General features: G+C 40.1%; 1 protein-coding gene across 2 annotated transcripts in view; it reads left to right on the top strand.

Annotated features, from left to right (window-relative positions):
• Positions 1 to 21,477, top strand: part of LOC118420748 (E3 ubiquitin-protein ligase UBR4-like) — a 59,675-nt gene that overhangs the window by 27,927 nt on the left and 10,271 nt on the right. For both annotated transcript variants that reach the window (XM_035827710.1, XM_035827711.1), the window contains exons 17-32: positions 1,545 to 1,708; positions 2,000 to 2,058; positions 3,111 to 3,228; positions 4,321 to 4,423; positions 6,738 to 6,879; positions 7,508 to 7,596; positions 10,489 to 10,629; positions 11,873 to 12,052; positions 12,743 to 12,865; positions 13,302 to 13,550; positions 13,991 to 14,168; positions 14,772 to 15,001; positions 16,340 to 16,564; positions 17,095 to 17,214; positions 19,830 to 19,949; positions 20,788 to 20,967. In XM_035827710.1, coding sequence (XP_035683603.1) covers positions 1,545 to 1,708; positions 2,000 to 2,058; positions 3,111 to 3,228; positions 4,321 to 4,423; positions 6,738 to 6,879; positions 7,508 to 7,596; positions 10,489 to 10,629; positions 11,873 to 12,052; positions 12,743 to 12,865; positions 13,302 to 13,550; positions 13,991 to 14,168; positions 14,772 to 15,001; positions 16,340 to 16,564; positions 17,095 to 17,214; positions 19,830 to 19,949; positions 20,788 to 20,967 — 2,421 coding nt within the window. The remainder of the gene's footprint in view (positions 1 to 1,544; positions 1,709 to 1,999; positions 2,059 to 3,110; positions 3,229 to 4,320; positions 4,424 to 6,737; positions 6,880 to 7,507; positions 7,597 to 10,488; positions 10,630 to 11,872; positions 12,053 to 12,742; positions 12,866 to 13,301; positions 13,551 to 13,990; positions 14,169 to 14,771; positions 15,002 to 16,339; positions 16,565 to 17,094; positions 17,215 to 19,829; positions 19,950 to 20,787; positions 20,968 to 21,477) is intronic.

Raw genomic sequence — 21,477 nt, forward strand, 5'->3', positions numbered from 1 at the left:
TATTCTAAAATGCGATTTAGTTTGGCTTGCTTAGCAAACTGCGCAAAAGATTATGACATCTTGATCATGTGATACACAGTTCGAGCACTGTTTATCTGAGGTGAACCAATCAGAGCTTAGAATAGGCAGCCTTGTTTGCATACAGCAGGGCTCCCCTCTGGTTTGTATACAGGCCCAGCAATTTGAAACTATAGCAGGTTTGTCCTTTTATGCAAAACCTCATTACCTCATTAGGTTTCAGCTTGCAATCATGCTCTGTCCTTGTCTTTGAGCCTGTTCACACTCGGAAAAACGATTCGAATAAAACATGTTATCCGAATAAAACCACCCGATCCGAATAAGTTTCTGCAGTGTGAACGCTCCTAAATCACAAACGTTATTTTGTCGAAATGAATCCTTCGCGATCCATCTCGGGGAGGTGGATAGAACTGCAGGAGGTGGGTAGAACTGTGCTGCGGAAAGTCTCCATTCGTGCGATTCAGCAGTGTCGCGCAAGTAGATAGGATTCAGCAGGAACGCGCAACTGGATAGGATTCCACTAGTACAGGGGTATGACGTCATGCATCCGCATCGCATGGGAAAAACAACACATGCCAGATTGCTTCGTTTTTCAGCTAGCATTTTCCACCGTATTTCAGCAAGCATTTTCCATACATCCAACAAGAATGAGCGGAAAGAAAGGGAAATCTTTATAAGTCGCCAAGTGGACGCTGGAACAAATGAAGCTGCTCATTTCTATCTGGGGGCGGGAGGAGATGTGGAAAAAGCTCGGGGAGGTCCATAAAAACAGGGACATTTATGAAGATATATCCAAAGAAATGGCAGAGCATGGAGATGAGAACTCCCTCGACCAGTACAGAAATAAAGTGAAGAATCTCACCTCCAACTACCGCGAGACGTAGCGATATGTCTATGAAACGCAATGTTTTATTTGGATAAGACTGAGGGCGCACTAATCGGATTGCCTAAGAGCAGTGTGAACACAATTTTGGATTGGATAGAAAATTTTTATTCAGATAAATGATTCATTCGAATCGTTTTTCTGAGTGTGAACGGTGTCATAATTTGATTCTGAATGCTGAGTCCACTTTTATAGGGCACAAGTGGACAAATGATGCTGGCATAACTCCGTGCATAAACCTTAAAAATAAACCAATAAAGACCAATTTGAAATTAAATCTTGAAAAACAAGTTTTTAACAAGGTCAACATATGCGAAAGGTGCTGACATTGATTGTTTTTAAGCATAGCGAGAAAACAGTTTTACCAATTTCTTGGCATGTTGCAATGTGTTTAGAGAGGACAGCCTCTAAGTGTAGGTCTTCCAAATCAAGATGAGGCCATTTGATGCCCTTCTGATGGAAATGGTTCCCAACATACACGTACACATGTATTACATTGTCTAGACGGAGGTTGTGATTTTGTGTGAGAAACAGCTTCGGGAGTTTTCCTAAACATCTCCCACCATTTCAACCAGTGATTCTTCTGGACAGTCCTTTATCATCATAAATGTCATTAACTGTGAGAGATTTTCGTTCTGTACAGGTTAATCTTCTTTCCCACCTTGGTGTGTCCCCACGAGAGACTGGGCCCTGGCCCTTACATCTGAAGCCCCATTGCCTGGCTGTGTTAACACGATATCTGCTGCTCCAGCAAAGGAAGCTGAGTCCCACTGCTGATAACACTGACATTCTGAACATCTGGGAGAGGTCAGAACAATGTTGTCTATTCCACTTTATTCCACATGCAATGTATCTATTATATGCATAGTACATCATTTCTAAAGTTAACCCTAAAACCCATGAATCTGCAGGATGGTACATATGGCTGATTTGAAGAGAATGAACAGACTGAATGGTGTGAAAGATGGCTAGAAAAATTGCTGTGATTCAAAAGTGTCAGCTAGCTCTTTTGCTACTCTTGAACAGAAGATGGTGCAGTGCATGGTCCTTTTTTCTCTTAATTCATCTGTGATATTCATTACTGTTTTCTGCATGAAGGTTTCTTGACACTCTGAAGAACAAGTCAATAAACCAGGACACTTCTGCAGACACAGATGGTGAGTGTATAATGTACATTTACCAGTGCTCATCCTGCATCATCCTTTTACCTTTCTCATCGGAGATTGGATTTATCTACTTCCTTTAGAAAAATACTATTAGATAATTTAGATGTTGAAGTAAAGATAGACTTAGAATAAGATAGTGATAATTGTGTCACAAGACTCTCCTCTATTATGCCTAACAATGCTATTGTCTCTAGAAAAGTAAAATGTAACCACATGAACAATTCTCATCCATAGGTAGTATTTTACTTGCAAACTTTTTGTTATCATGCAAGTCTGTATTAAAAATGATAGAACACAAACCTGGAAGAAGCAGGTTTTTTATTACAATCTTATTCCTGTCACTGATTTATACCTATTCAAAACCCTATTCATATCCGCTGGAAATAACCCTGAATCTAGCAGCATTTGATGGTATACATGTACATATATGTGTGTGTTTGCCGGGCCACCCAGCAGATATGAATACCCTGGTGATGCCCATCTCCGTGACACTGGCTGGCTGCTGACAAAAGCTTTAGTCTAACTCAAGTAATCTGAACATGTAATAATCAATTAACAAATCATACAGAATTGACACTAGATTTGTGGAATGCACGATTGTGAAGATGTATTATGAAATAACAAATCTGGGAATAGTATTACAATTTATTTACAAGAAACTAACGAAACAAAATCAACGATCTTCTATATTTTTAGTAAGAAATGGGTGATCCACAAAATTAATGATCTACAAATGTATTTTGTATTTCTGAGAGATGTGTATGTATGATCTCACAACTGATAGGCTGTCAGTGGTAGATCTTTGTGTATTTTCATAATATTATTCATTGTTTCTTTGAATCCTTTCCATATTAAGATACTTGTATATTCTGTAATATACATGTAAGTGTCTTAACCTTTCAAGATTGACTATGACGATAGAATTTGTTCTTACAGTTGCTACCTTCTGCTGCTTTTAATTGTTCCCTGCTGTACAGAGATGTAGAACATTGAGAATGATTTGGTAGACAGGTTTTGACATGACATGCTTGTTGTTATTTCAGATTTAAATGTAGAACATCTACAGCTGCTTCTGATGCTGTTCCACAACCTGAGCTGTAACAACCGGAGAAAAGTCCTTCTTCACATAGCCACTGGGCTCATCTCAATCGCAAATGCCAGGTAATGTACAATGTAGTTCCATAACTATGCCAAAGAGTAGAAGGAAATAACCCTGAATCAAAGAAAATAAGCCTAAAGCACCAAAAAGCACCTAACCCAAATAATATTTGTCAACAATTATTACAAAAATGATTTACTTTCCCTTGGATGCTTTTTGGTGCATTTGGGTTTTTCTGATGTACAAGAATAATACTATTAATTTTTTATTCAATAGTATTTTCAGAAAAAACATTATCATTAGTCAATAGTATTTTCAGAAAAAACATCATTAATCAATAGTATTTTCAGAAAAACATATCATTGATCAATAATATTTTCAGAAAAACACTGCAGTTTCGTGAAGTTTGGGCACCGTTTTTGATGTCATGGTTATACATCAAAAAGTTATACAGAAGTCACAAAAATCAGACATTTTCATGGACTACTTGAATCTGTTGACAATTCAAGAAAATAAAATTTACTGATTATGTTGTAACAGTTGCTGCATTTTCAAATGCAACATGACAAGTCTGTATACTTGTGGGTCACAGCCACCTGCCATGGGAGTGTGTGTATTGTGGGAATTCTTGGATAGTACCAGTTCTACCGTTGGGAAAAATTCAAATAGTAGCCAAAAATGGAACAATTCAGTTCCTATAATGATTGCTCGGCAGGTGAATACAAACCTATAAGAGCATGAAATAATCTGCTATTTTGATTGTGACAACCTTTTTGGTGACAATCACCTTAAATATCAGAGAATAAAGTTAACCTTTAAGTTAATAGAATTGAAAATATTACAAAAAACACACTGCTGGGATACAAATGTACCCCAGGCCTATTATACGGATAACGTTAAATGTTTAAGATAGTCACTGTTAATTGTTGACGCTCAGGACAACTTCTGTGTATGTTAAGTCAGCAGACAGGAAAAAACTATGGCACCTGTTGTATGATAGTTATCTAGTGTAAGTATGTATTGTAACCACCTCTGTAGTCTATGCTGTCAACGTTTAGTTGGCATATTGTGGAAAGAATCTTAAGTCGCTGGGAAATCCATAATTTGATTATGAATTGTACACTGACTACATTATTGTCTGTATTTTTGTGCAGAAACCTGCAGACCAGCATGCCCCTGGCCCTGTCTCGCCTGGTCTTGGTGTTTAATTACTTCATTCACAACTTTTCTGCAATACCTGGGTACCTTGTGGAACAGGTAAATGCTCTTCTGCATGTTGCAATATTTGTTCTTCTAATTGTGTCTTTTTGCTCTGGAACCTCCACATGCATGTATATTACTCACTTTTGCCAGGTACATGTACCAGAACAGAGGCACAAACATCTTTAGAAGACCAATTTATTTCCTTGTTTTTCAGTCATTTATGAAGATAACAGCATGAAAACAATTTGAAATCTAAAAGGCAACATTTTCCTTAGGAAATGCAGAATGTTTTCCCTTTACCTTTTTGTCATGCTACTCACACATAATGCTATACATGTACCATTAGACTCGCCCTTTAGTATTGCATGAGAGTAAAAACAAGTACTTTTAGAAAAGCTGGTATTTTGCCAAGGTTTGCGTGTGTGAAAGGTTTTTTCTAGTTAATTATTCTAGAATGTGCTGAAGGCACTCAGTTATCAACACGCCCTAGTTTTCTTTCTTTGTTGATTTTGTTGTACCCCAATTAGAAACGGGCCTTAGGAAGGGCCTTTGGAAGATCTAGGTTAAATGGTCCATGCATTGAACCATCCATCAAAGAATCGGGGCATAAGGCATTTTGCTGCACAAGTGGCAAAATGCCAAAAAGAACCACCCTACATCTACTTTGTTTTGGACCAGGTCATTTTAACATAATCAACGTTATACTATACCATCAGGCTTGCCCTAAATTATATTGTGTGCGATTAAAAAAAATTCTGATTGGTTGACAGTAGGGCTGCATACTGCTACTGCATTAAAAAAATTGATTTACACCGTGTTGTATTTTATTTATGTCATACCCACCTGAGAAAACCACTGTTTTGATGCAAAATGCGCCAGAAGTTGAACAAATTTGTTTTGGTATGCCGCCAAATTGCCGACGCACGGCTGTGCGAGTCAAGCGTACTTTTCCACATGTGCATTTAGCCACTGATTTGAACTCTTTATTAGATCAAGCATCTCACAGAAATCGCACAGTATCGGAACATATGATTAAAGTTTTGTAAACGGAGTTCCGTATCGTTAGAGTGGTAACCTCTATGAGCGTCTGTGTGTTATGTTTGCGTATTGGTTTTCAAAACTACACCCCTCCCCAACCAATGCCGCTAAAGCTGGTCATATAGCCAACTTCGGACTCTAGAATAGGCCGGATAATTGGATAAAATGCCCAGACAAATAGGCGATACAATAAAGCGGATTCCACTGTACATGTTATGCAAATAAGGACTTAATGTACATAATTAATGAGGAAATTGTATTATTCCATTGTTTTCAATAACTGAAGTTCAATAGATGTAACACATGTAAATTGTGATAGGTGGAATATGAGCTGATACCAAATATGCTAAGGAGTAACTTATTTGCATAATTTATATAAAAATCGCAAAACTGATTAATGATTAATAATGGGAATTTTATACTTGTGACATGTTAGTCAATGATGAACAACACCATTCATATATCATGTTAATGTGTTAGTCAATTGCATGAAATTTAGCTCTAAATATTTCATGGAGCAATGAGGTCGCCAAACTCTAGTTATAGATAATTATTATATTACAGTAAATTGATGCTGTGCATTGCATAAGATTTTGCGTGGTCACTACTGTGATCAGGACTCATGTTCCACTTTAGAATATTAATCTTACCAGAGTTGGAACCAACAAACTGTTATAGTGTGCAAATGTCTTTATGCTGTATGCATGATTGCACATGTATGTAAGGATGCAATGTAGCTGGTGGCTTATGGTGAGTTTGGTGTTAAGATTTTAATTTTTTCTCGGCTACAGTACAGTCAAACCTGCCCAAGATGACCATCGGGAGGGGGAGGGGGTGGCGTCAAAAGCGATCAGGTGGTCAGGTGGTCAGTTAGAAGAGTTTTGACTCACAACATGCCCCATGCATAGTTTAAATGGTTTCTGTTGTGTTTAATGGCAAATAGCAAGCACAGGCACGTGCATCCGTCGCCATCTTTATTTTGAACATAACATCATAATGATAGTCCAAATCCGACACAAACTGGCTGAATTTGGTACAAAATTGCACAGGTTATCATTGAAAATCTATGACAACTAAAGATTTGAAAATGACGCGGTCGTTATGAGCTGGGATTCGGTCCCAATTTTGGGCGGTCACGGTCGCATTGGCCAGGTGGTCGTTGTGAAGAGGTCGCTTAATGCTTTCGTCAATGGGGAAAATTTTTGGGACTGAGAAAAAACGGTCGTAATGGGCAGGTTTGACTGTATCTGCAATTTTGACTTTCCATGTGAAAAAGAAAACAAAACTTGTGCACTCCCTAACTCTCCACTGTATCGTCCTGCACCTGTAGGTGAGGAGAAACTTGTTTAGTGGACAGTTTGGGGGTGTCATCCAGACAACACAACTGGATGATGAAAGTAAAGCCAAGATGTGGTTTACCTTCCCTGATTGTGAGACGAACTATAGGAAGAATGTGCATATGGTGGAGTCAAGTAAGTCACAATGCTGAAATTGAATTCAAATGTCCAAAACAATATTGTCTACACATGACACATAATTCGCTGTATTTCAAGTTACAGTGGCGGAACTTACCACAGAAAAAATTGCGGTCACAAGAATTCTCCTGAAATTTGTGACAGAGTTTGTCCTCTTGTAATGTTACCTGCCAAATGATAGAAAAGAAGAATATTACAGAATGTAAGCTGAAGGTACATGATCTAAAATTAAATGCCGCAATGGTCCGTGTTAGATAGGCTGTTGCTCCTTACTATTTGATAACCGTGTTCATCTCCCAGTCGCTTTACTTAGTCAGGACATTTTGTACACTCATTTACATATTGGGTTTCCTGAAAAAACAGAACAAGTCATAGGGATTTCGGAACATAAGAATTTCAGAACACCGTATGGGTGGGCACCCAGTTTTCAGTGTGTCAGATATCATTACTATTTGGCTATTCTGTGTACTGTTTGTTGTGATCCATGAATTCTCTCTACATCTTACCTACATTAAACAATGTACAATGAATATAGTACAATGAATGTTGTACAATGAATGCATCCATAATAAGTCAATTGAAATAATTAATTTTCAAGACTCTTGTTTTTAAATTATTTTTGCAGATTTAGGAAGCAGTTTGAATCCAAAGTTCTATGATTGCCTCCCAGCTGATATGTGGACTAATAGGGACATTCCTTCTATTGATGAAATGGTAAGTACATATCTTGGATGGTTGGTTATAAGACTTCAGGGGAATGGACCCTTCCAGCCGAACACCATCAGCTCCGCCCCCTGTTCGATCATGTTCTATTTTGAACACCTCAGTCAAAAATGTAGGACAGAACTGGCCGCCGCTGCTATTAAGCTGACGATACCGACTGACTTCTGTTTAGCTTTCAGCCCTGAAATCCTGTCAGAACGGGTGAAAGAAAATGTTATGCATTCTTTATGGAACGCTACATCCACTGGGTACGGTCGTTTGGGGAGGGGGCGGATATAGCTGCGGTAAGGGCGTTATAATTTCAGTCAAAGCAGAAGCGGGAAGCGCTTCATAGTGTTATTTTGTTGGTGGGCAAGCGTGCCCAGTTTCTGACATGCAGGTGTGAAGCTGGGTACGTATATCTGTGACTAGTTTTCTACCATGTTTGTTGCATCTATGGCATTTGCATACATGTACATGCTCAGGAGAAAAAACAAATAAAAGAAGAAAGCAGCTCGGGCACTCGCGCAGAGGGGGCTTGTACCACATGCCAAATATAAGACCCTACTACAAAGTCCGCTAGTGCAGAGTCCCGTCTCTTCTATGTACATCGCTTTACATGTGCATCCTTTCCAGGAATGCTATATAATGTAGTGCCTACCCTTCCCCAAACAACTAATACTTGACCAGTGTAGTCTCCAACAAAAAAGACATAGCATTTTTCTTTGGCCATTTCTGTCCTACTAGGCCTGTTTTTGACCGAGTATTCGAAATAGATTCTATTAGTTCGATATGACGTTTGGCTGGAAGGGTCCATTCCCCCAACTCTTGTTGATAAGGGACCGTACGGCGTTTAGTGAGGGGGGAGGGCCGGTCGCCAGAGGGTCGGGTCAAAAAAATTTTGCATGGCCCTCCCCCCAGGTAAATTTTTTTTTGCTGGGCCCTCCCCCCAAGACAAAATATTTTTGCTTGGCCCTCCCCCCTCCTATCAACTTTGCAAAAATATTCAAGACGCCAATAAAACACTGCGCTCCCGCATTTGGAAATGTGCTTTGCGTCATACTTTTTCATGATTTTCATCGAGAAGCAGATCTCTCACCGTTAGTAAAAAAAGGAAAACAGAATGGCTCAAAATGTCTGCTTGATAGAGGGATAAATATCTGCTTCATAGAGGCATAAATATTTGCTTTATAGAAGCTATTTCATTGTTTTGATATTAAAACAACACCTAAAAAGCATTTGTACCTGGATTTCTAGTAGATTTGCGCCACGAATCGGCGCGCGCCCTGCTCCCTAAATTTACGTATTGCAAGCTCGCGGGCCTGAGCGGCTTGACGGAAACTATTTTCAATTTACATATATTTTGGACTTTTTCTTGGTTCTGTGGTGGTAATAACTTACGGTAAATCGGGGGGAAAAATGAAAACCAAAACGACAGCACGATTCGACTTCCAAAACTGTAGTGGGGAGGGGGGCGCCGACGCGTGACGCTGATTTTCCCACGGCGGGGTAAGACCGGTCGCCTCTCTCTAGCCGCCGGCGGGCGTGAGACCGCAGACTTGCAGGAGATCTTTTAGAAATGCCACGCTTTTTTTGCCACGATTTCCTGCATTGCTTTTTTATGGGAAAATTTGCTGGTTAGATGACATTTCTATGAAAAAAAAAATACGAGGGTTTTAAGTTTTTGAGAACGACGTTCCGAACACCATGTTCGGCGCCAAAGGCACGAAGAATCGCAAGGTAGGTCCGGGAGAATTTTGAAATCTTGACCCTCTTAAAAGCTATTTCCTTCAGTTTGACGAGATATTTTGCTGACAAACAAAGCTAACTTTAATAGCATTCCAATTTAGAAATACAAAATTAAATCCCCCCCAAACACATTATCACGATGTCGGTCATCAAAGGCGCGAGGCCGGTCACGTCAAAAGGGGTCCAGGGAAATTTGCAAATATTTACCCTCGAGCTCTGAACGCCATTTCTTACATTTTGATGGCAATAAGACAGGGGTAAATTTTGCTAGCAGACTAATCTAGAGTTTAATAACATTTCTGTACGTGAAGAAGGTTTTCGAGGGCGTCATGCATAAGCCCCGCCCCCTCCCTTTCGCATTTTCACTGTATCCCGAGCGCCAACCTCGGGCGATCCCTTGCAGAGGTCCAGAAAAATTTTGAAATCTTGACCCTCTGAAACGCCGTTTCTTGGATTTTAAGGGACATATTTTGCTGGCAGACCAAGCTATTTTTTTTTTGCTTGGCCCTCCCCCCAAGTAAAAAAAAAATTGCTAGGCCCTCCCCCTGGCAAAAGATTTTTTTGCTTGGCCCTCCCCCCCCTGGCGACCGGCCCTCCCCCCTCGCTAAATGCCGTACGGTCCCTAAAGACAATGAACAGTGGACCTAAGGACTGCTGCCCTTTCAGGTAGCATGCACATCAGTTGAGCACGCGGCAGGAATTAGCCACTAGACTAAGCAAGCTGCCCAGCACAATTAATTCTAAAGAAAAAATATTATTAAAAGTACATTTCATTGCACATGGAATTTCACTTTCTTTATACAGTAGAAGCCGCTTAATTGCACGGCCTATTTGCCAGTGAATTTTGTGCAATTATCCGGCTGGTGCAATAATGCGAAGTTATCTAGCTGGACTGCACTGGTTTGGGATTTTGGGATTGTGTGCAGTTAACAGAAGTGTGTGTTAATCCATTGTGCAATCAACTGGCTTCTACTGTATTGTAAAATATGTATAGTATTACATGTAATTTTTGACATTGGTTTAGGTGGCAGGGGAGGAGCGACACCGGACACAAGTCAAGTCAATTTTTGACAGGCTCCCATATTGATTTCACAGTATTCCTGCAAGTCTTTCTCAGCTCCTGATGGATCATTGTTTATTGTGTCTGTATTGTAGGCAGTGAGGAGCCTGTTGAGTGAGTTGCCATCAGTGGAGTTAAACTATCACCAGCTGTACATGGCCTGTGTCCTGCTGCTCTCAGCGGGATCCAAGTGTCTCATTCAGCAGGAAGGCAACAACAAGACTCTTCCTTATTTGGTATGTTAGCTTGCCACTACTCAGATGTATTGGATGTGCTTGTCTTGTACATGTATTTTCACTTTCATTACCTTTGCCAACAGTGGCGGCAGCACCGGGGGGGCAGGGGGGGCGAATGACTATAATGCAATGTATTTTTGATACACCATATTCCACAATACAAACCATAATTAATTCACAGAGGCTTGTACATGTATCCTACGGACACAGATTGTCTCATCAAGTATTCAAATAAGGCTGTGATTAGCACAATCTATTTTGTTTCCTTCGACAAAAAGGTTATGTTTTGAATAGTGTTTGTATTTTTACCTGCTTGTTACCTGCTTGAAAAAAGCAGGTCTTGATTCTGGTAGGGATTTTTGTGATTCCGGACCAATATCTTTAGAACCTCTGGATGGATTGCGATCACGTTTGCTATGGGGATAGATATTGTGAGCCATTGTGCTATAGCGTGCATTTTAAGTTTACTGCAGTTTTATGGTTTGTTTAAAAAAAAAAAAGGAGTAGAGTGGTCCTACTTTATCTGGTAATTCTAGAGCAAACAGCTGGGCAATAAATTACCCCTGTCAAGCTGGTCAATTGGGCACCACTTTGTGCGGGGGTGAATCACTATATAGACCTTTTTCACACTTCCCATAATACAATGCGACAGGGTGCCGGATATGGATGTTGACTGGGATGTTACCACCGTTGCCCATGGTGCGAAACCAGGGTGAAACCCGCTAAAACCTGCAATAGGAGGGCGGCAAAGCATATAAACTAATGAGTTGTCCGGAAAATATAGTACAACTATTATTAGGGCTGAGAATTTTCCAATTTTTGCGGTCAGAAGTATAAACTAGCAAGCCCGTTTCCACGGTGGCTGTTACTTGGTTTCGCCCGATGACCTCATGGGTCATGACTTGTGTTTCGTCTGCAGCCTTTGTTCTTTGTTGTCAGAAAGTGATTTTTACCATGTCCCGTGCACTGTAACTATATTTGCAACAGTGATCGCTCATATTATATATATTAGGAATGACTTAGCATGAAAGAAAACAATTTTTTTTACTGTAGCAGAATATTTCCTAGTCAACAAATGCTTTACAGTATGATGATTATTTTGCACATGGAGGAATGTACTTTCTCAATTTAAGATTTTTTATGCTTCTATGTTTTCTGTTCTGGTTGGTCTTGCAGAAAAAGTTTTGAAAATATCATTCCTTGGAGCATGCTGTACACTGGGTGATTCCATGTGTCGTTGCAGGTGGTTTGCTGTGTACAGTACAACTGGCAGCTGGTATGGCGGGTTCTGGGCAGCCTCCCACCATCAGTATCCTTCCTGAAACAGTTACAGGAAGATGAGGATGTAGACGACTTCTCCACACTGCATGCTCTCCGCTGGCTAGCAAGACTTCCCTCCAGCATCTACACAGGCTGGGTCATGGTAAGTCCAACATGTCATCTACATTTGTTATGAAACATCCTACATTTCAGATGATCCATAATAATTGAGATAAGCAGCAGTCTCTTGTGGACAACTTTTTTCAAAACTGGTGTTTACAGATCTGAAATATATTAACTTAAAGGTTCTTTAGGCACAACCAAGGAGCACTTACTTCCAACGTTTCAATGTCTATCTATTCTGACACTGTCATCAGGGTAGGCTGATTAATCAGCTGTAGGGGCAGCACAACAACTGTCATGCTGACTCAACAGGCTTTTAGTCCCCTTTCTCCTCTCCGGGGCATGGTGAATGATGTAAATCACCGTATGGCTGATCTGAGACAGAGGCTCGCCAGGCCTCCGTCCGAGTGAATCACCAATTCCAGACAGAATGGTTTGCTCCATCGCACAATGCACCATCGCACATGTGGCGGGTTCTTTAGCGTGCTTGAGGTGTGGCTCTTCCCTAACACGGGACCTCCATTTAACGCCCTATCTGAAGGACGGCCCTTACCTCTTACTTTACGTTTTGTGACCACATCTGAACTGTGAGCAGTGACACCTGTGCTGCAGTACAATGTGAACCAGCAGTCAGAATTGACCTTAAGAAGATGACAGATGGTCACCGAAATGTTGGTGAGAATAAAGCAATGGTTGTGTCTCTTTATTCTGTAAGTGTTGTTGTTCACAGGACTGGTTGTGCTGGCAGAACCTCCCTTCCTCAGAAGCAGAATCACTGCTAACAACCTGCAGTCGCCACAGTCAGGCTGTCAAAACTGCAATCAAGTTGGCAGAAGAATGTATGGCTCGGCAGGTAAGTCATATATCTTTTTTATATTTTCATGTGAACATTCTAAAGTCATAGTTGACATTGTTATCTTACATTGCTTGAGAACCTATATACCTCACTCATGTATGGAAGGTTAGAATTTACAGTTTCAGACTTTTTCAGGTCTTTTGCTACATGACTGCAAGAAGGGAAAGATCATTCTACGTCAGTGGGTTTGGTATACTAGTGTGTTAACTAAATGACGTCATTGTTAGTGATGTGTCTCTTTAGTCAGTCTACGACGGTCACCATGACTCCACCATGTTGGCTGTGACCCAATAAATGCTTCTCCATACATTTACATGTATGCATGTATCTGACAGTTTACAGTCTACAAGTATTTTTTATGTTGATGACTGTCACAGTTCATTGACATTTTTCACTCCTATCTTTAGCCTTCAACAGATATGTTATGTTCCAGATCTCAGAGCTGAGTATAGTGCCTGGAGAAGATCTAGTGTGCAGACAACACCTGTCCACCTTCCGAGCTGCCTATGTCTTGGACTCAGTGATTGGCAGTTTACAAGTGGCCCTTGATCAATGCTTCTTCCAGTCCATGGTCGACACAGACCCTCACAAAGCCATGGACATTGCTCGGAACCTGCTGCCTGCTACTTTTCAACTGGTGGAGATCTATGCTGGGCTGGCAAAGTACTGCATCTTGTATGAGGTGTGAACCTTTATGTCACTGTCACCATTTTCTGAAACTTTTTATTGCAGCAACTCTAGCATTGCAGCCACATGATATAATCAAGCTGCAGTGTACAATCATGGACATGTCCAAGTTTACCGTTGAATGGATACAAAATTCTATGAGAGGCATTCGAAATATTGTAGGCCTGACATATCTTGTCATTACGATCATTACTTAATCAGAGACTCCTTTTTGAAAGTCATTACATGAGATGTGAAAAAGCACAAATAAGAAAGAGGCTAGAACTGTGATAAAGCTGTTTGGGTCGTAGTGACGTTACTGAGTTTCAAAAAAGTATTGCCTGCTTCCAGCACAGAGCAAATTTAGCACAATGTTGGTGCTTAGGTAATTAAATCATTTACATGTAGTGTAACTTCTCTATGTGTTTAAAGTATTGCTTGTTTGTTGCCATACAGGAAACAACTGGTGCAGATGCTAAGGACATCAGGACTCCAGATGCTTTTGTTGCCTACCAAGCTATCCTTGGAGTGGGGTGTACCCGTCTGTCCAAAGTCTCATCTCTTGGACTGGCTCTCATGGCCAGTCTGCCACCAGGAATTCGTAAAGCAGTTGACAACTGGAACAACACATCAGGTGCCAGCAGAGTCATGCTATAGTTACTTGAGCACATGTCATTGATAAGGTGGCAGAGCACACTATTTATCTACGGCCAATAATACTTCAGGTATAAAGTAATGCGTTTTTAAAAAGCTGAACACAACTGTAAGGTTGAAACTGGTGGTGGAGTACATCTGGATTGAATTGGATTACTGTAAATGCAGAAATGTTCACGGTGGATTAATGTTCGCGGTTTTTGCGTTGGCCATTTCACCGCGAATTTAAAACCACCGCGAACATTTTTCCAGGGCATTAACAATGTTTGTTCAGTAGGCATGAATTTGTGCCTCAATACAGTTTGTTTATCCAGTACATGCACTTATCATTTCAAATGATATTTCATTGTAATTAATGATGATGAATGATTCAAGCTTTCAAATGATAAATTGTCATTCATTACATGAATACAGTACAATTGATAGTGGTTGAATGGTTTTAGTGGCAATTGTGCATGTCTGGAGGACCAAACTTTTAGAATAACTTCTGAATAAGTCAAGTGATATACTTATCCAAGACTGGTGCAAGTCAACTTTGAGACTTGTGAATTCTTCAATCTGTTAATTTGTTGTTGGCTCTTAGGAAATGATTATCCCAGCACTGGTGCATGGAGGAATACCTTTGCCAATGATCCAATTCCATGTGAGAGCTACACCGAGTTAGTTGTGAAGGCACATGTGACTGGGTTGTCCAGCCAGGTGACATTCTCCCTGAAGTCATCAGTCAAACATGTGCTGATGAGCCTGGTACACTTCTGTGGGGACCTGATTGTGTGGTGTCCAGATGCACTCAACTCTCAACATCTTATTCAGGTACTCAAATTAACACAGACTTTCTTTCACCAGTTTTAGATTGTTTAGGCCAAGCTGATTTGAAAAATATATGGATGACATCCTCTGGGAGCCCAAAAACTTCTGAAAGCATGCAAATAAAAAATATGATACAGACCAAAATTGATGCACTTGCGGGTGTCATTCATTATCTGACTGCATCTGAACTGTGAGCAGTGTACAATGTGAACCAGTCAGAATTGCCCTGAAGAAGGTGACAGACAGTCACTGAAATGTTGGCGAGAATAAAGCAGTGGTTGTGTAGAGTCTCTTTATTCAGTGATGTACCATCCCAATGAAACTTTTCACAGAGGTCATCAACTAAACTTGGCCTTTGTAATGTTGACTTGAAACAGTCTTTCAGGTCTAAGGAAGGGAGGTTTCATTTAGTCTTTAAGTAAGACGGACAACAATTCCAGGGAATCTTGAATTTTGTGTCTTTTTAGGAATAGGGAAAACAGCTGTTCAGACATTTACTACAATGATGGATCCAGTGAAAGAAAATATCCTCATGGAGATAACTTTAAAAACAACATGTGTCTATAGCAAATGGTTTTTTTTATACGTAAATAAACCTACATTGTATTAAAGATCTACAATCTGGTATTCAAAGATCTTGAAGGTTCAGAGATCTTGAGCTTGCTTTGATCTTGAATGTACATTTTTCCTTGATGAAACAATGTACAATGTACATTTAGTTTTAATTATCATTATTTGGTTATGTCTGATTCCTGCTTCCTGTCAGAAAAAGCTAGGGTTTTGTGAACATGAATTTGGATTATGACTACAAAAAGTTGTGGTCTGTAATAGAGGTGGGTACCGGTACACCATAAAACCGTTTTTTTTTTCTAGTTTGATCAGTCCAGAAAAACCTGACCTGAAAGAAATCAGTTGACCGGATGTTGGACCGATGAAAAAATTAACAGATTATACCAGTAGGCATTCACAGTTTGGGGCTTAAAGATTAAAGAAAATAACAAGAGCGAAGTAGAGGAGAGTTCAAAGTCATTTTTACTGAGTTTCTATAGTCAAGCTTGACATAAAACAGAAGCAGTTAGTGTTTTTTTATGAAGACAGGATTTTAAAATGTCAATGGTCGTCAGATACTCCACCAAGCAGAATCCTTTGTTGTAGCAAAATGGACCGTTGTTTCAAGTATCACTCATTCACAGACAATAATGTCTAGGTTCAGGTTCGGACCTGGACCTGATCCTCTGGACCTGAACCGTACCTGTACCTGAATTTTCTGTACTCAGTCTGGTATTCACCCCTGGTCTCTAATCTTCCTGATGAATTCTTTGTTACTTGTAACACCTTCAGGTTCTCCAACCACTGCTTCTGGATGGAACCAGTGAAAATCTGACAGACTTTCTGATAATGACACTGGAACGTGTCCTGGGTCCTTTAGATGGAGAGGACTTCGCCAGCAGACTTCACTATCAGCTGGTGGCGACAGCGTACAAGATCACGGTCATGCTGATGACCAGTCAGAGTGGTCTGGATGAGACCATTCTGCACGACTGTATCAAGTTCATGGATGTCCAGGTACAGTGTTCATAACCACTGTAAGGTCTTACACGAAGAACACTGTTAAACACAAAACTTTCCTGTGTTCTAGAATGTTGTGGGTAGGGATAGGATATTTCGTACCTTATGGCAGTAGCTAAAGGTACCAGCTGACCTGTAGGGCCAGTTTATGGTCAGTAAAGTGTACTGAAGATATGAGGAATGCAGTGTTAATCTGGAACTTCTCGCATTTGAACCACACTGTGGTTCTGGTGAAAGGAGAAGGCCGACATTCAACATGAGCAAGTAAGAAAAAGGAACCATGCTTTATCATGCAAAATTTACCTCTGATGAGCAGTGAAAAGATCATGTGTGTAAATATTGAAGTACAAAGTTAACATTTAGCAACATATACAAAGCAGATTTAGATAGATGCTCTGAGATACAATGTACTGTTTTTCTAACTCACCTTACAAAAGTTGCAACAGTGCTAGGTTGGCTGCTACATGTATTTGATTGAATTGGAAGCTTGGATATGCAAGTTGTAACTGTTTCTGTGTATTGTCCAGCTGGAGAAGAGTCCTGGATGTCTGGCCATGAAGAAGTTTTTCTGTGATGACCAGGGAGGCCAGCTGGCATCTCTGCTGCTGTCAGCTCGTCACAAACTGTCAGCTGCCTTCACCAACAAGGTCACAGTTTCCATAGTACACTCTCTTGCTTCATTCTTGGTTTGTGGTTCCCTACCATTCATTCTCTAGTCTACATGTACTCAATGTATGACTCAATGTACAAACAAAAACTTGTATGTGTATCTTCCCTTGTTAACTTTAAAGGGATTTTTTAAGTGATGACACAAACTACAACATTCCCTGATTACATCCAACCATGATGAACAAATACATCCTTCTGATGGTATTGAATATGGAACCATAAAAATAATGATTCTTGATCTTGATTCCTGCTGACACGTAATTGAATTAAATTTTGGTAAAACATAATATGATGATTGAAAAGTGCACATACCTGCCAAAACCTGCCAAGGTTGGAAGCCAAGAGTAAAGTGTAAGTAAGAGCAAAGTTAGTCGGACAAAAGTCATTCATGATAATTAAAATACGTAAAGGAAGTGCACTTACAACATATCAGATTGTCCTCCAACATCATCTTCTGATGATATCTTGAAACTTGTCGCCCGCTCCATGTACGAAATTAGCATAACCCACATCATAGTCGTACATTTTACTAAGTCCTCTACATCGGGCCAGCCAGCCCTATGTGCGGAGTTAGCATAACCTACATCATAGTCAAAACATCATAACTTCATACATTTTACTAAGTCTTCTACATTGGGCCAGCCCTATGTGCGGAGTTAGCATAACCCACATCATAGTCAAAACATCATAACTTCATACATTTTACTAAGTCTTCTACATCGGGCCAGCCCTATGTAGTCACTACGAAGTTAGCATAACCCCTGTCATAGCTGAAGTACTTTGTACACCAGGCCCACCCCATGTAGGAAGCTAGCATGACCCACATCATAGTCGATACATCATAACTTCATACTTACTTAGTACTTCATACATCAGGTCTGCCCCATGTATGAAGTTATCAAAACATCATAACTTCCTACATCGTGCTTCATACAGATGGTCCCTCCCCATGTAAGAAGTTAGTGGCTGACAACGGTTGTCAGAAATTACGTGTGACATGGGCCGATTCAACTTTGTACATTTCACCCTGTTTCTGGACATGCATGACTATCTGGACAGACAAAGACACGTAACACCAGCAGTGTACTAGGTAACCCTTGCAAAGCTCCGTCATACAATAGACACATACTGGGACACTTTTCTATTGTGATTCCAATGTATGACTGAAGGATACACATGCAAAACCCAATGGAAACATAGCTATTATCCGTGACCAACTACTCTACCCACAGAAAAACAAGGACCAGCCAGCCTGTTGTCTGCTCAATGAACTAGGAGTGATTGATTCCCATGAAACTCATGAGAGCACATTGGCATCAGTCTCTAATTGGCGATAATGAAACCTTTTGGATGTTCATTTGTATATCCTCCAAAGCAAACATTATGAACCCTCTAAGTAGGTCAAAAAGAGGAGATACACACTGGAGATATCTCCAGTGTGTATGGATATCTAATCCATTTGGGTGTGTTCCTCCTGTGTTTCCGGAGTTTTGACCATTGAACAGAGGATTAAGCCTCTGCACCTAGGCCCACCGTTCGTTCCTCACCACAGCCTGAACTGACTACAACATGAGAGGGCAACTGGTTGTCCTTGCCTTTGTTAAGGGTGTTTCTGAGGGCCTCCGTATGATTTTCATGACCCACAATGTCCAAACCTATTTTAAACCAACATGAACCTTACATTAGTTACAACTAGGGCTGGGTATCGGTACAGCGTACCGGTACAAAACCGGTTTTTCTTATTGGACCGGTCCAGAAAAGCTGGACCTGAAAAAATTAGGTGGACCGGATGTTGGACGGATTAGAAAATTAACAGATTATTTTATCAGGCATTCACACGTTTTGGCGCTTGCAGGTGGAAGAAAATAACAAGAGTGAAGTAGTGTAGAGTTTATAGTAATTTCTACCAAGTTTTACAGCCAATTGTACAGGTGCAGTTAGCGTTGTAGGATTGTAAAACGTAAGTGTAAGTCTAATACTCCACCAAACTGATTTCTTTTGTAGTGAAATGGACAATTGGTATGAGTCATACTGCATCAGGTCCAGGTTCAGGTCTGGACCTGGACCTGATCCTCTGGACCTGAACCGGACCTGGACCTGAATTTTCTGTACCGGTACCCAGCCCTAGTTACAACAGTTAATAAAAGTGTCAACCAAAGACAACACAAAGCCATATACAAGGAAGGAAGATAAGTTAAGGCTAATCTAAATCTATCACATCAAATGTCAGTGCAGTAAGTTCATGATGCAAAAATGCAAATGGTTCTATCCATTTTGGTGCATGGACATCAAACATCATTACATCATGGGCGTCAAGGGGAAAAGTGGAATTTTAAACCTGCAGTGTCAGTCGCATATTTCAGCCATTACTTTCAGATTACTTTGTGAAAAGAGTATAGGAGGCTATCTACATTAGGGCCCACCAGCAGATATTGCTTGCAAGGCAACAATTCATCTTGAGTCATGACTGTCCAACAATTTATCTTGAGTCATGAGTATCAAAGTCCATCATGAAATTGTACCAACACAGATGAACTTTTATGTTGTTACATGAAAATTGGCAGGTTGATGAACCAGTCTTGTCCAATGATAGGTTCTGAAGTTCTTCAACAAGCTGTTCATCTTGGCTGAGAAGAATCCAGATGATAAGAACCTGCACAGTCTCTGCCATTCTTTCTCTTCAATCAAGGATGTCAACTCTGCAGAACTACAGGTACATTTGAAAACCACCATATCGTGGAGAAACTAACAGCCTATTTACATGAGGTAAAAGATAACTTGCCCTATGATATTTGATGCGCAGCGTGTGTCCTAGGACCCTTTTTTTGCCATCTAAAAATGAAAACGACATTGTCTTTGTTTTTGTCCTAGGACACGCGCCGCACGTTGAACGTCGTAGGACAAGTTATTTTTTTTCCTCATGTAAATTGGCCCTTAAGATAGGTACAAAGGATAACTCCACATGAGGTATGAAAAAGCTGTTACACTGTTCAAAGTCTACCTTATTAAGAAGAACAGTTTTTTTACACTACCTGTGACAGTGTATACCATATCACATGTCAGAAAACTGTAAGAGCCATTGTTTTGATGACTGTCATGTTCCCCAGGGAATATATAGTTTATAGGATACCACAGTATATAATAATGACTGGTTCTACTTCACACTGCAGCAAGATGTTGCTGAGGACAGGGACACATGATCACCAAAAATTAGTTTGTTATAGTTATGTGGAGGAAATTATTACAAAATTATTCATGAATGATGTTAGTCTTCTCAATATGAACACAGGGTGTATTGTACTTGATTGTGCTTGATTGGAAAAATCTTGACCTGCTATACTGGTCCCTCAGACTGAAGTTAAATGACAGCTGGTATCAAGATATGTGCAGTGCGCCATCAAAACTTCAAGCATGAAAACATTCCAGAAGTAAGATGATCCCCAATTGTAAAAAAGTACTCTGTCATTAATCGATACAAATTTCATTGAATTGAAACATCATAACTTCAACTGAAAAGTTTTTAGCAGAAATTGTATGTTTCACAACTCCAGGATTGGCTGACGTGCATGATTACAGGAAGTAAAAGTGAGAGTGATGATAAAGACAGCTACCTGTCAGAGAACAGGTTCCTGCTGCAGACACTGACCTCTCACCTGGTGAAGGACACCTTCAACCTGGGAGAAGATGTGGGTCAGACACTTCTTCTGGCTTTACTCCCCATGGGGACACAGGTGAGTCCCAGCAGACTGGTCATGGCTGTACCATGTCAATAATGGACTTATGAAAAGGGACCAATGCTGAAGAGGAATTTACAGTTACTGTATTTTATTGGCAAAATTAATTAATGTAATTTGCAAAGACATAAAGAGATGTGTGTGTGTGTTTGTGTGTATGTATAGAGTCGATTCCATGCTACTTAGTGGGTGTTTCTTGCCTTTCTTGTTTTGTAACATTTTTGAAACATTTGCAACAATTTAACTGAAATAACCAACAGGTTAGAACAATGTTCACATTTCCAACAATTCCAACATTTGTTGACATTCAAAATATTTTCTACTGTATTACTATAATTGTTACAAGCATTTCTAACGTCAAATACATTTGTGTTTCTTAACTACTGTTACTTTCGCTGATTGTTATCATGTTGATGTTAGGCCAGTCCAATGTAATGTCTTGGTTCACGGATTCACTGCTCCTACTTTGCTCCTAATGGGTAAAATTGTATCTCGCTCTAGACTACC

Source organism: Branchiostoma floridae, chromosome 8, assembly GCF_000003815.2.
Source record: "Branchiostoma floridae strain S238N-H82 chromosome 8, Bfl_VNyyK, whole genome shotgun sequence".
Taxonomy (NCBI): domain Eukaryota; kingdom Metazoa; phylum Chordata; class Leptocardii; order Amphioxiformes; family Branchiostomatidae; genus Branchiostoma; species Branchiostoma floridae.